The following is an 18321-nucleotide window of genomic DNA, read 5'->3' as shown; positions in this document are numbered from 1 at the left end:
AAAATCATAGGGTGATTCTACTACAAATGCTGGAGGAATTCTTGGGCTAATTCTAAAGAAATTCCCTTGGTATTTTTTGGGGTTGCCCTGGAGGAATGCCTGGGGAGCTCCTGGACTCACTCTCAGGAACTTCAGGAGGGCTTCCCGTTGAACTGAAAATAAATAAACTGTGGGAAGCTACTCCTGGAGGAATTTCTGGAGAAAAATTCTAAACCAGTTCTTGAAAGTATCCCAGAAGAAATTTTAGTAGAACTCAAGGACAAAAACCCAGACGGAGTAGCTGGAGAAATACCAGGAAGGACTCCTAGAAGAATCTCATTAGAGGTTTTCCAGAAAGAACTACGGGAGAGTCCCAGAAAGCACTCCAAGGGAAATCATAAAAAAAGCTGGAGGAATCCCAGATTCCTGTAGAAATAACAAAAGAAAGTTCTGGATGAATGTACATCAAACACAGAAAGTGCGCAGAAACAAAAACAAAAATAAATGACAACCACTTCATACTGTGCGTGCGTTCGCGCAACATAAATTGCTGGTGCGCAGGCGCTATAGCCTGGTGAGCATTGTGTGCAGTGAGAACGAAGTGACAAAAGCCCTATCGAGTCTCGGCCGCGGCCCCGGCCCGGACCCAGTCTCAGCCCGTAGGTTTGAATATCCCTTAAAACGGTGCCACCCAGCGGTATGATCTCGCTAAATTCCACCAGTGAGTGGGTTTGGGTCTAGGTTTGGGTGTATGGCATCTAGGCGAATTGAATCTTCACCCAAAGAAAAGGATGCCTTGAGATTGATTCATAAACATTGCGCGCAATTTGCCTTTCACTGTTGGCTCTGTCAAACGATGACCGCCGCCGCGACGCTGGACTTCGTTGCCATGCGCACGACGGCCAACAGCAAGCAAACGTGTAGGGTTGCCAGACAGTATTGCAATAAAAACATTGATTTATTTCACAAAATTTTGAATTCAAGATTGTGACAAAACTATGAAAGATACAATGTTGCACCAAAGGACAGTTTGGTAGCGTATCAAAAAATGAATGTTTTGTAGAAGAACATTTCTCACATTTATCACGTTTTTCACGAGTAAACTATCAAAAAAGGTGAAAAGGGGGTACATTTTTAGGCACTTTTTACATAAAAGTCAAAATTTCTGCACTTAAATGACTTTTTATCAAATACCTGTCCAAAGAGCATTAAAAGACAAAGCTTTAGGCTTTCTATCCATGCGCTAAGATTGATTATACGGTTCATAGTTTCTTAGTTAGAGATGTTTAAAGATGGGGTAGATTAATAACACTAATTTTTGAATAACTCACTTAGCAGTGATTTCCGACCCTACCTGTAGAACAATTTTTTGCTGCAAATATGGTCTACTTTCACCTCCTTTCGGGTGTAACACGAATTACCAGTCACCCTGTATGTTTATGAGTATCGTAACAAATCAATCCATTTTTTCTCAGATACATATAACACAATTTATATAAAATTTTGTGACAAATTCTTGATTATTCGTCTGGTCGATCATTTTCATAGACGAATAGGCAGGAATATGGCACTAATTCAATAAAATGTATTATATGTATCCTAGAAAAGAAATGGATTGATTTGTTACGATACTCATAAACCTATATATGAAATAAACCATTCATTTACGATACATAATATGGTGCATAACCTTAAGGTTTACCGTTATGTAATAGTTTTGTAGGGTTTTGTATAGTACATATTATTGTTTTAAGTATCTTTATAATAATGATATTATTTAAAATCGATAGAGAACAGATGTTTGAAAACAATTCTAAATAATACCATTCAAAATTATTGACAAAATCCAAGTCCCACTGGTCCAATCACTTCTCTTAATTATCTCCCATCCAAGGTCGCTCCAACTCCAAAACCGAGACCGCAGTTCAGCATTATTTTTCCGAATCCATCCGTATAATCCATCAATTTATTTTGACTGGTGATGGTAACGCAATCCACCCACCTAGACTAAGTTTGAAGCCTGTAGCTCCAGCTTGGAATGCGGATTGTGGCGAAACTTTGTTGGCTCTTTGCTCTCCTCCAGGCGCGGTGGTCGAAGAAGTTCACCTACCTATCTACCCACCTATGGTAGGTTCCAAAAGCGATGTCGTACCGGTTTCCTGGTGCTCCCAATGCAATGCTGAACAGGAAAAGCTGCCGCAAAACTTTCGCTCCAGTTGTAGGTGGCGCCCAGGTTTTTTCGATCGGGTTTTTAGATTAGAAATTTACGGGAGTTTGCCTCGGAGGTCAGTATTATCTCCGTTATAGTTTTACTATTTGGAGTATGATCAAAGCAATGAAATAACATTAAATGAAATCCTTATTATAAAATTTTGGTGAGTCTTGGCTTACTAACGTACCTCTGAAACCGGCCTTTTGATAGGTAAGATTAAATAACCGTACCAGCTATCGTTTATAGGGGTCCACAAAACTTGTCATTAATCCAAGATTAAACTCCATCGCCTAACTTTCAAAAGCAGTAATCAGTAATCCCATTTTAATTTAAATATGTTACCCGACCCCTGTTTGAACCGAGTTTAATTTTCGCCACTAGTGGGGTACCCACATGTTCTGAACCATTCGCATGTTTTCCCGGAAAGTAAAATGACGATTTATTGACGGCGTCGTCAGTGAGTCAGTCAGGCCAGGCATTGTATAAATTTGTTCGTTATCCTTGTACGTCGACCGCGACCTGTTTTGCTCATTGCTGTGTGGTACGGAATTCCATCAGAAATGGGTGGCTTCTGCACTTGTTGTCGCACTCTGTGGAATTGGTGGAAAATTTTCAATTATCCTTTTCCTGGGAAATAAACCTGAATGATGCTACGATAGGATCGATTGCTTTTTGATGGCGACCGTGACAGCTTTTTGTTGGTTGCAGCTCTCCGATCCGAACGATGGTTGTATTGTGATAAATGAGTAGTATTTATTGCTTCATATAATCAAAAATCGATAAATTACCATTAAACCACTATAAATGGTACAGTCGCAATGTTATTTCAAATGGTGAATTTATAGTTTCTGATGATATGACTGTAATTTCGATCAGATGTTCAATATCAGTATATCTTTTCATTCTCTTTTTGGCGACGTCCTATTAAGAATGTATTATACTTCCCAGCTTACTGTAAACTTTAACCAACCTTTTGTCCTACTGTTTACTCTAATCTCTAATTTGACTAGAGAGTTTTTTGATATAGCTTAATTCCATTTATCGCATACCATTAGCCACAGTTACCATTTGTATTACGATTTGTAATTATTATTGTAAAACGTGTCTATGATAGTCGTCCATAGCCCAGCGAATTCCTGGTGAATTAAACATGGAGTACAATTCTTTCTGTCTAATGATATACAGAATGGTGAAATTATGATTAATTTCAAACATTGCGTTTTCAAATTCTATTTGATATTTCACCATAAAATTAACTATCTTCTAATTTGAATGCTAAAACTAACGGTAACTGTTACCTTTCATGTTATGGTTTCAACGATTTGCTGTACATTTTTTTCTGGTTTATACGCATTTTTGTAATTCTGTTTCAAACTTTTGACATGTCCGTGGTTCAAATCATGATGCAAAGGCGGATAAGTTCGGATGCCAGACAAAGAAATTTGATGACATTCGTCAATATTATGCATACTGCTTGTATTGTTTGACAGTTTTTTATGTGATAGAATAAACCATACGATCTATGCATCCCCGGAACACCTATTAATCCACTGGCGAAGGCTTAGCGAAGCGTCGAAGGCATACCAAGCCAGATCGGCCACACACTCCAAAAATCCGGCCTTGGCTTGGCCCAGAGCAGGTTCCATGGCAGCCGTTAACCTACTGACGGTGAATCCCAGCTTGAGTGCTTCCATTTCCAACTCCAGGAGGATCTGTGCACAGAGAACACATTAATTCTATGGAAAATCTAATTACCTAGGATTATGGACTACTACCGATGAAATACAGGCTTCTTGGAAGACGTTGTCCAGCGCATCGTCAAAGTCCGGACTCACGCACGTTTCCAATCGGTCCTCGATGTCCCCACTGCTGGCAAGAAACTCCGTTAGGTTGTTCTTGGCCGCCTCACGGAGTTCGAACAATTTCTGAAGTCTGCTCTCCAAGCATCCATTTCTGCTACGGTTATGCACCGCTTGGATCAGTTCCTCGACTTCCACCTCTCGCTCCAGACAATTCCGGACCGTTTCGTTCAGTTGCGCAACACTTCCGCGAACATGTTCCGGAAATTCCTTCAGCCAACGCTGATTCCCCTCCTGACGCAACTGCCTGCCGTACACAACAATGTCCAGCAGGGCTTCGTCGATCCACGCCAGACGACTATTGACAACTGCCTCCGAACGGTTCCGATAGCCGTCCACTACGGTGTAGATCACTTCGTTCAGCCGGTTCTCGGTGGCATCGCCGTGTAGGACAGAACTTCCGTTGAACCGCGCCAGGTTGATCTGCAAGTTGGTGATCATCGTTCCGTAGTCCAAGCTGGCGTTGGTGTTCTCGCGATTTCCGATGGATATGTTGTACACGGAAGGGACCGCGTTGGATCCGGATGTCCCTGAAGTAGTTCCGGTGGATGCTGTCGTGGTAGTGGTGGTTCGTCTGGGCCAGAACCAGCTCCATCCGAAGGCGTCTGACTCCGTCGGGGCTAGAACAAGTACGGCCAAAGTCACCAGAATTGACGTGATCCACGAAGTCATCTTGCCGAAGTGTTCAGAGTAGAATAGGCATGTTTGGAATCGCCATCGTAGTTTTTATACATTCTAGCATCAATCTAGCTATGTTGATACAAGTGCCCCCGCGAACTGCACAGCTCACTCGAAATTAGATGTTTGAATTGCCGATACGACGACGCATGACTGCTGCTCGTTGAACATTGAACATGAAGGGCAACATCTGTTGTAGTGGGGTCGTCATCGTCATCACCATATTCATGACGGCATTAGACGCTCGGAAGGCTCTTTTTCGTGTTCGTTTCAGCGATACTGCCCGGTTAAAATTATCCTGATCATATATTCTGTTACAAAAGTAAATAAAATTAGTATTTTTTTATTCAAACTATAGAACAACAATAAGGTGTATAGTTGCCTACCGAATTTGTTCGAAACAATATTGTTGCTATCATTTTCGATGTGCTTTTAGATCCGATTTACGATGTATGGCGTTGCACAACCATACTTCATATTGTTATCTAATTGTATTTGTATGGTATCCACGATAAACCGTATTGTAACGTTACAGTATCAATACTGAACTGTATTGCACTAGTTATGGACCTTTCTTGTTCGGGTGCCACCGCTAGAACTTCCTAATTAGGATATCATAAATGGATCTCTTCCGTGCCTCCGTCCATTGCGATTTGGAAAGGAAAAGCCAGCTGGCACGCAAATGTTACATTTCGGACCCAAACTTCTGAGCTCGGTGGTGTCTTGTATATGTAAATTTCGGACACATCGTGTCTTGTTTCCTTTTAACAGCGCCAGCAAAAGGGGAAAACATCGTTCTATGGAGCCACTAATCACCCTGGTTGTAACACGAAGGGTTTTAATTTTTCGGTATCTTCTGTGGCTCGAAGCAGGGATTCCCAAGTCAGTGGGAGCGGTTCGCTGAGAAGAGCACTGCGAGTACTGTAATGTTTATGCAATGATGCATTAGAAGCTAGCTGCTCTTCAGAATTTGTTGAGGCTAATGTGACCGAAAATACGGATGCAAACGAATTTTTTAGCGTGCAAAGAGAGCACCCTCTTACGTCCTTTCGTGTGTAACATTATAATTAATAGTCACTCTGTATGTAATGTTATCGTATTTTAAACAGTTCAATTTCTCAAGAACACAAATAGAACAGTCATGTTTAGCAGCAGAATCGAACTCCTTGCATTTTAGAAGCACTCGTCCTACAACAATTTTCGATAAATTCTCCGAACAATTGCACTTATAATTATGTACCATATCATTTATGGTAAATCACAGTTTAGAAACAAAATATCTAAGAATTTTAGTTATTTCTAAAACAGAAGAGTCCAGGAGAATCGATCTGTTTGCACTGTATAAGCACTCGTGCCACAACAATTTTTAATTAATTACTATGCCTGAGTAGGTATACATGAAATCTTTAGTCTAAGGGTTCACTGTCAAAGGATGCCAGTTCTCTCCTTCTGATGACTGTACGCCTATTCTACATCGTTTGAGCCTGAACACTGGTGGAGTATGGAAAGCCGAATGAAAATATTGATGCTTTGAAACGTTACAATAGCTTTATGTTATTACACATAACAATAAGAGAATTACAATTACACTTATAATTATTTAGCGTAACGCTTATGGTAAGTCACAGTTTTGAAACAATATATCTTTGGGGATTTGAGTTGAAATTTGGAAGCAGTCGTGCATTGTTCATAGTAGTAATTTATTCCGAAGTTGTTTTCCTAAGAAGGTATTGATTTGCTAGGAAGTCTCTGTCAATGATGTCAGTTTTCTCCTCCTTCTGATGTTTAAAAACCATTCGAGCATGAACACTGATGTGTATTAGGGCAAGGCGAACGAGAATATTTAACAATAAACCATTACAATAGAGATTATTATGACTACAGTGTAAAACTAGAAACATTACAATGACATATATGGTTATGTACCACAACACGTAGGGTAAATTACAGTTTTGAAATAAAATATGTAAGAAGTCGAATTGTTTCTAGCGCAGACATATGGACACACTTTAATGGTAATTATCAGTTTTATAATAAAATATCTGTATGTAATGTAATCAAATTTTAAACAGCCTGGAAGTATAACGCATAGAGAACAGAATTCCTTGCACTTACTTAGGAAGCACTCGTGCTAGAACAATAATTCCGAAGTACTGTACCTGAGTAGGTAGAAATGAAATCTCTTAGTATTCACTACCATAGGATGTCATTTATCTGCTGGTGCTTGCTTGTACGCCTATTCTACACCACTTGAGCCTGAACACTGGTGGAGTATGGAAAGCCGAATAAAAAATGTTGTAGATTTGAAACGTTACAATTGATTCACTACATAATACAATAGTGGAAATACAATTGCACTTATGATTTACCATAACACTGATGGTAAATCACAGGTTTGGAACAAAATTTTCTAAGGATTTGAGTTGTGTCTAATTATTTCAGACACATGAGCAGATTGTAAACACAAAACTGCTATTGTTGAACGATACAACCACTATTTGTGGAAGTAAACACAAAACTGCTATTGTTGAACGATACAACCACTATTTGTGGAAGTAAACATAATATTATCAGAACGCACTATCCAAATCAGTCGTAAAAACCATCATATATTTGGTTTTAATCAACGTCTGAAACGCGAACAGTGTTATTTACGAAGAACGCAAAACAGAACAGTCATAATTAGGAACAGAATCGAACAGCTTGAACTTTGAAAGCACTCGTGCTGCTACAGTTTTCAATTAATTCCGAAGTACTTATCATAAGTAGGTATATATTTTCTGAATCGTCACTGCCAACTGATGCCTGTTTTCTCCCCCTTCTGATGTGTTCAGGCTATGATACGTCGTTTGAGCCTGTACACTGCTGTGTAGTGCGGAAAGCCGAATAAAAATATTGATCGTTGAAACGTTACAGTTGAAAGAATTGTCATTGTAGTACACAACTAGCAGAAATACTATTACAATATGGTTTTGTACCATATCACTTATGGTTTTGTACCATTACATTTATGGGTTTGTACCATAACACTTCTAGTTTTGTATCATTACATTTATGGTTTTGTACCATAATACTTATGGTTTCGTACCATTACATCTATGGTTTTGTGTCATCAATTATGGTTTTGTACCATAACAATTATGGTTTTGTTCCATAACAATTATGGTTTTGTACCATAACACTTAAGGTTTTATACCATTACACTTATGGTAAATAAGGTTTTGCAATAAAATGTTCAAGTATTTAAGTTGTTTCTAACACAGACATATAATCGGATGTTACTAGTGATTGTTCTACTTGTAAATATCATACTGCATTGCCGTTAAACCATACAAGTATCATACAACTCATTCCTTGAACTAGAATTTGAATACTTTTTTCTTCCGATACCCTCCAATAAATCCTTGACCTCATCTTGGCAAAGGAACGAATGGAAAAACAAAAACCTCTAGAAAAGGATTTGCGGTTGGTTGTGTTGTGTGGATGTGTGCTTGGATGTTACCAACTTCGGAAACCATCGATAAGGATCTCTTCCCTCCAGTTTATTGTAGCCGTGTGCATGTGTGTGTGTGTTTGTGTGTCGTGGAAAAAGTTCGTACGCCACGTGCCACTTGAAACCGACACCTTACGCTTGGTGGTGGATTCATAAGACGTCACCACGCCGTAGGGATTTTCCTCTCCGTGCCAAAACACAGGTGGAAATTGGAACCGCTGAGTAAGGTTTCGAAGTGCGAGGTGAGTTTCGTTTGGATCGCCCCATCCCATCTCCCGGAATGGCGTGTGGAATCACAATAAAAGCTCCACTATCAGACATTGTAGGGACGAACGGGTCGGAATGTGAGAATTCAAATTAGGTAGCTGTTTAGGGCCAGCAGGACTCTTAAAGTTGATTTAATTCGATTTGGTTGATTTCGTTTTCGGATGGGTTTTATTCCGAAGGAATGTGCATGATGACGTGCGTTTTCTTGGGCACGGAACGAGTGTATAAGGAGAGGGTGGTTATAGTTTGGTATAGCTCGTTGACCTGTCGAGGTCGTCCAATGTAGGTTGTGGTAGTTATCGAATGAAGTGATTTACCGGGTTGTACTAGAAAGGTTAGCTTTTTGATTGGTGGGTTCACGGTGAAGGCTTCATTGAATTTGTTCTAGAGAGGTTTGACCAACGTTAGTATAAAAAAATGGGTACATTAAATTGAAAAACAAGCGAGAAATTTGGACGATTGTGGGTATCCTAATTAAAAAATATATTACAAAAAACCAAATACTCTTTTGTAACGGTACCATTCAGAATCATAGTTTACCGTATAAATCATGATAGAAAATGAGAGTAGAAAACCATAACATATAAAGCTCTCAACCATACAGCGAATGGTAAATAAAAAGTATTCTGGGATTCTGCTTTCTTGGAATCTTCTAGAAATGTTTTGGAATTCTTATAGGAATTACTTCTGCGATTCCTCCAGGGCTTTCACCATTTCATCAAGTAGTTCTTTCTAGAATATCTTCGGAATTCTTTCTAAGCTTTATCTAGAATAACTTGTATTTTTCATGAGATCCTTCTTATATTTTTTACTGAGACTCACACAGAAGTTCTACAGAAATTTCTTATTCCCTGGGAATTCCTACAGGACTTCCCTGAGAATTTCTCCAGGACTTCCCTGGGAATTCCTCCAGGACTCCCTTGGGAATTCCTCCATGACTTCCCTGGAAATTTCTCCAGGACTTCTCTGGGAATTCCTCCAGGACTTCCCTGGGAATTCCTCCAGGACTTCCCTGGGAATTCCTCCAGGACTTCCCTGGGAATTCCTCCAGGACTTCCCTAGGAATTCCTCCAGGACTTCCCTGGGAATTCCTCCAGGCCTTCCCTGGGAATTCCTCCAGGAGTTCCCTGATAATTTTTCAAGGATTCCCGCGAGAATTCCTCCAGGAGTTCCTTGGGATTTTTTTCTGAAGTGCCTCAGGAATATATCCGAATATTTCCCAGGAACTGCTAAAGGAATTCTCGGGAAATATAACCCGAGGAACTCCTAGAGAGGCTCCAGGTGATTTCTTGGTGAAGTTTCTTAGGAACTTCTCCAGGTGATTTCTTGGTAGAGTTTCTTAGGAGCTTCTGGAAGAGTTCTCGGGGAAGTCCTAAAGGAATTACCGAGGAACTCCTGGAGGAATCCTCGGAGAATTGCAGGAGAAATTCCCTGGAAACATTTGGATGAATACCTAAGGAACTCATAGAAAGATTTCTGGGGGAGTTTCTTAGGAAATTCTGGAGGAATTCTCCAGGAGAAATTCCCGAGAAACTTCTGAAGGAGTTCTTAAGCAACTCCTGGAGGAATTTTCGAAGAACTCCTGGAGGAATTCTCAGGGAATATTCCTCCAGGAGTTCCCTGGGAATTCCTCCAGCACTTCCCTGGGAATTCCTCCAGGACTTCCCTGGGAATTCCTCCAGAACTTCCCTGGGAATTCCTCCAGGACTTTCCTGGGAATTCCTCGAGGACTTTCCTGGGAATTCCTCCAGGACTTCCCTGGGAATTCCTCCAGGACTTCCCTAGGAATTCCTCCAGGACTTCCCTGGGAATTCCTCCAGGACTTCCCTGGGAATTCCTCCAGGATTTCCCTGGGAATTCCTCCAGGACTTCCCTGGGAATTCCTCCAGGACTTCCCTGGGAATTCCTCCAGGACTTCCCTGGGAATTCCTCCAGGACTTCCCTGATAATTTTTCAAGGATTCCCGCGAAAATTCCTCCAAGAGTTCCCCGAGAATTCCTCCAGGAGTTCCCTGGGACTTTTTTCTGAAGTGCCTCAGGAATATATCCGAATATTGCCCAGGAACTGCTAAAGAAATTCTCGGGAAATATTAACCGAGGAACTCCTGAAGAGGCTCCATTTGATTTCTTGGTGGAGTTTCTTAGGAGCTTCTCCAGGTGGTTTCTTGGTGGAGTTTCTTAGTAGCTTCTGGAGGAGTTATCGGGGAACCCCATAAGGAATTTCCGGATAATTCCTGGAGGAATCCTCGGAGAATTGCAGGAGAAATTCCCGGGGAGTTTATTTATTTATTTATTTATTAACTTCATCTTCAGCTATAGCTGTACAGATTGTTTGGTTACTTAAATTAATTGCCTAATCCTAGTTTTAAAAGTCGTTCTAGTTAAATTAAAATCAAACCACGGTACACTGTTTAATAAGCAAACGCATCTCTCAAACGGGTGATGCTGACCATACGCTGTAGAATGCCGAGCAACCCAGAACAATTGTCGGTGTCGTAAACGACGAGCCGGAGCATAGAAATTGACTTGATGTAGAAGATCTGGACAGTCCAAACGGTCACATAAAATATCGAATGCGAACATCATCTGTAGGAACTTACGTCTTTCACGAAGAGTTTCCAGTCGTATCAGCTGACATCGTTGTTCGTATTGTGGTAGTCTCCGCGCAAACCTCAAGAAACTGCGTTGAACTCGTTCTAAACGTTGTATCTGAGTTTCATGATATGGTGCCCAAACTGGCACAGCATATTCGAGTACACTACGCACAAAACAGCTATACAAGGTTTTGAGAGCGTACACGTCATCAAAATCGGCGGCATTACGACGAACGAAGCCTAGCAGCGAGAGTATTTGAATGAATACCTTTGGAACTCCTAGAAAGATTTCTGGTGCAGTTTCTTAGGAAATTCTGATGGAATTCTCTAGGAGAATTTCCCGAGGAAGGAGTTCTTGGGGAACTTCTGGAAAAATTTTCGAGGAGGAGGAATTCTCAGAGAATATTCCTCCATGACTTCCCTGGGAATTCCTCCAGGACTTCCCTGAGAATTCCTCCAGGATTTTCCGGAGAATTCCTCCAGGAGTTTCTGAGTTGTCCCAGGAATTTATCTAAACATTCCCCAGGGCTGCTAGAGAAATTCTCTTGGAATATTTGGATGATCCGTGAGAGGCTCCTGGTGATTTCTTGGTGCAGTTTTTATGAACTTCCGAAGAAGTTCTCGGGGATCTCCATAAGGAACTTCCGGAGAACTCCTGGAGGAATTCTCGGGGAATTCCAGGAGAAATTTCTAGGAAACATTTGGACGAATACCTGAGGAACTTCTAGAAGGATTGCTGGTGGAGTTTCCTATGAATTTCTGGAGGAATTCTCTAAGAAAAATTCCCGAAGAACTCCTGAAGCAGTTCTTGGGGAATTAACTCCTGGAGGAATTCCTGAGGAACGCCTGAAGGAATTCCCGAGGCACGCCTGACAGAATTTCCAAGGAACTCTTGGAAGAATTCCCAGCGAATATTTGGATGAATTCCTGAGAAACTGCTGAGGGGATTCTTGGTGAGCCAACTAAAGGCTTGTTTAGATCATGTTCGATCTAGTTTTCTCTCCAAATCTTGAAAAATCCGTCAACAGTGCTAATGTTTGTTGAATTATTTTCAAAAATCAAACTGTTTTTAAAATGCAATTCTTCAACATTGGTTCATATCGCAATGCAAAATTTTTAGAGCATGTAATGTCAATCGAAGATTCTGACACGTTTCGTATTAGTTAATTGGAATAAAGTACATAAATACAAGTAAAAACTCCTTACATGTTTTTGAATTACATGAAGATGGTACGATGCATCGAATACTTATATAATATAGTAAGACGCCGCGATTTAAAAGTAGAAAATAACGTTTATCGTAAAACAATACAGCTTATCGTGATTTTATGGTGGAATAATTAGAAATGTTTTTCAGAGAACAAATGACTAGCCCGTGACTAGCACGCCGAGGACCTGGGATCGAATCCCACTTCCGACAAACTCACAAAATGTGAGTTCTTCCTTCGGAAGGGAAGTAAAGCTTGCGTCCCGAGATGAACTAGCCTAGGGCTAAAAATCTCGATAATACAGATCCATGGATCCATGATCCAGACCACTACCATCCTCCGGAAGCAAAACTTTATGATTAAATCAACATTGGAAGTACGTACTTTGACGAATATCTGTTTGTGCTTCCACTGAACATCAGCCGGCTAACTGCCGAAACCGCAAATTCCAAACTCAACGTCGCATTTTCATCTCCATTTAGCACCCACCGGGCGGCGATGGCTACCAACCATTACACTTATAGTCAGTAGTCACATTGCTACAGCAACAATTCTGACGACCGTGTCACCGCCGGTTGCTATTTCGGTCCCCACAATCATGTAGGTACTGTCTGTATCTCGTTCGATCAATATTTACCGTTTGTGTTATCGGTGGTGGCCCGAATAGGAATGCGTAGTAAATATGCGGCAAAATTATATCAACAGTCAAAACGTTATCAAAACTATAACCAGTACAGTTACAAATAAAATAATATTCTTATATTTACATTTAATCAGATATGTTACAATCTCAACATGGTGAATATACAAAAATTCATTGCTTTGTATAAAAAGGTTAACAATATAAAAACGATATCATGTATGGTTTATGTTTCAGATTAGTTGAAAAAACAATTTTTAATTGTTACGTACTATAATGATTGTAATATATCCATTTACAATATCTTATATGGTGCATAACCATAACGTATATATTTTTTCTTATTGTCTGGTGTGTATGGCGGTTACATAAAACTGTAACGTCATGTATTTTTTTTTTATCTTGGCGGGACATTTTCTAATCGTAAACATTCCCCAATTCGTTACATATTTTTTTTTTAATTTTTCTAATCGGGAGGTGGAGGCACGATTTCCTCCCGTATCACTTCACAAAAATCCAGGGAGAAGCTCCGTCCGAGGCTAATTTGTACTGCATGTCACACCCATCCCCATCCGTCGTCGATTGATTTTGTACACAGCTTTAGTTATCGTATCTCCTCTCGGCTGAGTGGTAAAAGCTAATTGTTTCCTCAAACTTGATACGCTTTTACCAATTCATATACGCTTGCTTATCGTTTGGTCTGGTTGTTCGGTCGGTAGGCCCAGGAAGTTTAAGCTCCAAGATTAACAGCCGTGGTCGTCGTCGTTGTCGCCACGACCATCAACGTTTGGTGTTTCTGACTCATAATCAATATTTATTTGTTTAGATTGCGGTTGGTGATAATTTCCGATTGTGATAACGATATGGCACCAGGGCTTTGGGACCGAATTGGCGCGTTAATGTTTTTATGGTTGTGAGAATTGCTTCACTTGTTACGTTTGCTTCTTTTCGAATTCTGACGGTTTTTGAAAACTACTCAGTTCCTCTGTTGACAAGATTGATCAAAAGTAGTGCTGTTGAATATCTTGTGAAGTTTCAAGTGTTTTCACTATTGTATATTGATATCATATGCCGAAGATTGAAATATCATCGACGGATATCTGTTTCGACTGTTAAGACGTATTAGACAAAAACATTCATTTAATGTGGGATTATTAATTTTTTAAATTGTGAAGCGGATTTTTCCAGGAATTCCGTCAAGAGTTCCCCGAGAATTCCTGTAGTAGTTCCCCAGGAATTTCTCCAGAAGTTCCCCGGAAATTACTTCATGAGTTAGGGCTATCACGCCGAGGACCTGGGATCGAATCCCACTCCCGACAAACTCGCAAAATGTAAGTTCTTCCTTCGGAAGGGAAATAAAGCGTGGTCCCGAGATGAACTAGCCTAAGGCTAAAAATATCGTTAATACAGTTAAAAAAATATATATTTGAATTGAAATCCATTACATTTTCAAATGTTTAAAATATAATGGAACGAGCTCACCAAATGCATTGTAAATATGTTTAAACTTCATCAGATTTCAGACATCATTTCATGCTGTTGAAATTTGTATTAGTTCTGCTATGTGTGAAATCGTTCGAGATTAGAATCAATCATTTACACTACCCGTCATAAGTACGGACTCACAAAAAGTATTGCAACAATATTGCATCACCCTGACTCACCTCGATATCTCTAAAACCAGAACACCTACAAAAATGCCGCCTTCAGAAAAGTTGTTGCTTTTAATCTTCTGAATAACTTTCCTGAAGACAGGATCTTTGTAAGTCCTCAGGTTTTGGAGATATCGAGGTGAGTCAGGGTGATGCAATATTGTTGCAATACTTTTTGTGAGTCCGTACTTATGACGGGTAGTGTACATTGCGAGCTCGTTCCATTCTATTTTCTAAAATGATTAAATAAAATGGAACGAACTCACCAACTGCAGCTCAACATAAGATAAAACCATTTGGCGCAAAATGTCCAAATGTATCCATACTTATTTTGCCTTATTTTTCCAATATCTTTGGTAAACTCGTTCCATGCAATTATAAGGTATTTGTACACTTCTTTTATTAGTTCGTACTTAGTAATAATATTTCAGCTTCATATTATTACCAAGTACGATAGTACCAAGTTTCAATCTCATTTCTCAATCTTTATAAGAGAGTGACTCCTTACTAGCCCTGTGTGTTCCTCGAATAATCCCTAAAAGCATAAACTTAAGAAAAAAATACATTTCCATCTATCGATTTTACATCATCCACCTTCAAACATATACATCTTTCATGAACCAGCACTTGCAACTAACAGAACAAGTGCGCCGTGTGTCGGGCACCGGTACCATATGTTAAACGATAAATTTCCCTGATGATAGATAAAATTTCCAGACATGACAGATCTGCCGGCAAGAACAACTCTCTCAATTGAACATCGCTCCGTTCGGCGAATCCCGTCCCATCCGCCTTCTACCGTTGGACGATGAACCACCGACCGGTCGATGGCTACAGGTTGAATTGATTAAATTTTCATCCCTCCCTTCCTCTCATGAACGAACAAACTCATAAATGGAAAAGTTCACACAGACCGGTTGACCGAGCTTCCTCAACCCCTCGGATCTCATTCCATCTCATTTTCCCATATTGAGAGGATATTTTCCGATGAAAGAATCCGACCGCCACACCCCGTTCGAAGGTCATGCAAATGTGCAAAATATGTCTCTGAACGACCTCCGGTCCGGCAGTGGAATGGTGAGGAAAAAATTACAACAACCAGGTGGTAATCGTTGTCTCTGTTTTGTCATCAGGATTTTTTTCTTGCTGGATATTGTTGATATTGTAGTGACGATTGCCAGGATTGTTTGTTCAAAAATAATCAGAGCCTCACCATCATCAGAATGTCGAATGTTAGGAAAATAACATGTAATAAGCTCACCAAACGCAATGGAATTGGTCTACTAAAGAAATAGTAGAAATAGTGACTCACGACATTTTACTCAAGCCCATTAAAATTGGTGCAAATATGTAGCATTTACTGTGCATTTGTTTATTTATTCTTCTTTTTTCTACAGTCGTTGGTGAGCTCATTCCACTCTACGAGGTTACAAAATAAAATTACATAAAGATATCTTAAAGTTAATTGTTAATTAATTGGAATTTCCTTCAGGATTTTTTTTAGATTTTGTAGGAACTTTCCAGTAAGTTTCCGGCTCTTTCAGTCTTTTAAGTATCTAAAACGTATTGCATCAACATTCCGACGTATATTTCGTCTTCTTCAAGGATTAAGAGCCTTGAAGAAGACAGAATACACGTCGAAACGTCGGAATTTTGATGCAATAATCGTTTTAGTTGATTACAATATTTCAAAAACAAGCAAGAACAGTCGAAAACATCTACCAAATATAGGATTTTCTGTAGAAAATTCTCCAGAAATTCTTCGAAATATTCCTTCCGGCGTTTCTCCAGTTTTCACCAAGCCATCCCTTAAAAAATTCTGCAGAAATTTCATAGCATATTTCAGAGGAATCCATTTAGCGAACCCTTAAAAAGTTTTATCAAAGATTGCTCCAGCTTTTTTTTCAGTAATTCCTCAAGACATTCTTGCAGGAAATTCTCAAGAAGTTCCTTCGAGTATTCATCCCTAAATCTCTCCAGTGATTCTTTCAAAAATTCAGATTTTTCTTTTGCAGAAATGCTTTCCGAAATGTTTTGTAGGAGCTTTGAGCGGTTCTTTTCTGGAATTCCTCCGGAGATTCTCTGAAATATTACTTCACCAATTTCTCCAGAAAGTTCTCACGAGAATCGTGTTAGAAGATGCTTAAACATTCCTCCAGGCATTGCACCACAAACTTCTTTTGGGATAAATTGAGACTATCCTGAAGGATTCCTTCAGAATTTTTCCCGATGACCCTTCAGGAATAACTTAAGAGATTCTTTCAGGAATTTTCTAAGAAAACACTTCCGCATTTATTTCTGGTCGTTTCTCAAAGAATTCTTCATGGAATAACTGCGGAGCATTCTCTACATGCCCAGGCATTGTTTTGGAGATTCTTTCGAAAAATTTAATTTCTTCATAAACATATTTTAGTGATTCCTTCATGAATTTTTCCAGATTAGTTTCGAATTATTTCTGGGTTTCTTCCGAAAGTTCCTCAAGCGATTATTTAAGAAAATGTTCTAAGTATTTTTGTCCACTTGTAAAACTTCAGACATTTTGCATGATTTTTTTAAGAACTCCTCCAGAATATCTCCGGCAGTTCTTCCTGTTTCAGAACATCCTCCAAGAATCCCTTCAGAAATTTATTTATAGATTTATTCAAGAACTCCTCCAATACTTTTGACTGGACGTATTCTTGCAGAAATTATTTAAAAGATTACTCCAAATAAATTGTCTAAGGTTTACTTCAGATATTTCCCAAAAGTGTCCTTTAGAAATCTATTAAAAGGATCTCTTAATCCTCTAGGATTTTTTCCTTTCATTTCTCCAAAATTTTCTCATAAAATTATTCTAAGAATTCCTTTTGAGCTTTCTCGAGGGGTTCCTGCAAAAACTCCTTCAAGGATTACTTCAGATTTTTTCCAGTGCCAAAACAAAATTTCGTAAAAGTTCTAGATACATTTCTAAAAAAAAATCCTTGGAAGAATTTCTGATGAAAGCCCTTGTTGATATTTCCAGAATAATTCTCAAACTACTAGGGAAGTTTCTAGAAATATTTCTGGAGGAATTCCTTAAGAAGTTTCAGAAAGAATCCGTGGAGGAACTTCTGAAAGAATCCTTGAAGGATTTCCTAAATAAATCTTCTGTTCATTTTCTGTAGAAATCTCTGGAGATGCTCCTTAAAAAGCCATTGGAGGAATATCTGAAACAATCATTAGGACATTGCCGAAGAAATCCTAGTAGATGTTGCTGAAGAAATTCCTTAAGAAATACCTGGAAAAGCTGCTTGAAACCCCCTTGGTGGAATTTATTTAGGAATTTATTAAAAAATATTTAGAAGAATTTCTGGAGGAATCCCTTATCAAAATTCATGAATTTTCTGAAACAATCCCCGGAGGAAACGTGAAGTTTTTTCTAAATGAAATCCTGGAAGAATCTCTTGAGAAGTTAGTTAAACCATAAACAAATTTGCAAAAGATTCATAAAAGATCTCTAGAAAATACACAAAAATTCAAAAATTGACAAGTAAAAAAAAATGCATACTATTGCAATGCGGTGGCGCACACGTCTAGGGGGGAATGTCTCATGCAGTTTTGTTTTGGAAATGTCTTTTGGCAATTCCTTTGAGAATTGTTTGGATTGGCAATTTCTTTGGAAATTGATTCCGCAATTCCTTTTTGCTTGTAATCGGCATTTCCTCTGAAATACAATTGCAAATCTATTGAGCAATTTCGATTGGGGATTCATAAATTGCCAA

At 39.3% G+C, this 18321-nt stretch overlaps 2 protein-coding genes and 1 long non-coding RNA gene across 17 annotated transcripts in view; 1 reads left to right on the top strand and 2 right to left on the bottom strand.

The window, feature by feature from the left end:
* LOC134291856 (uncharacterized) overlaps positions 1-18321 on the bottom strand; it is a 188387-nt gene that overhangs the window by 127578 nt on the left and 42488 nt on the right. The gene's annotated exons all lie outside the window — the stretch shown is intronic.
* The window catches only part of LOC115267054 (casein kinase I-like), a 97320-nt gene that overhangs the window by 61548 nt on the left and 17451 nt on the right, over positions 1-18321 (top strand). The gene's annotated exons all lie outside the window — the stretch shown is intronic.
* Positions 3175-4960, bottom strand: LOC109411432 (uncharacterized). The gene is made up of 2 exons (XM_019684949.3): positions 3967-4960; positions 3175-3903 (listed from the first exon to the last, which is right to left on the bottom strand). Exons 1-2 carry the CDS (start codon positions 4720-4722, stop codon positions 3712-3714), a joined length of 948 nt encoding a protein of 315 aa, XP_019540494.2. The 5' UTR covers positions 4723-4960; the 3' UTR covers positions 3175-3711.

Source organism: Aedes albopictus, chromosome 3 (genome assembly GCF_035046485.1).
Source record: "Aedes albopictus strain Foshan chromosome 3, AalbF5, whole genome shotgun sequence".
NCBI classification, from domain to species: Eukaryota; Metazoa; Arthropoda; class Insecta; order Diptera; family Culicidae; genus Aedes; species Aedes albopictus.
Note: the sequence above shows the minus strand (reverse complement) of the source record. Positions and strands in the feature narration are given on the sequence as shown.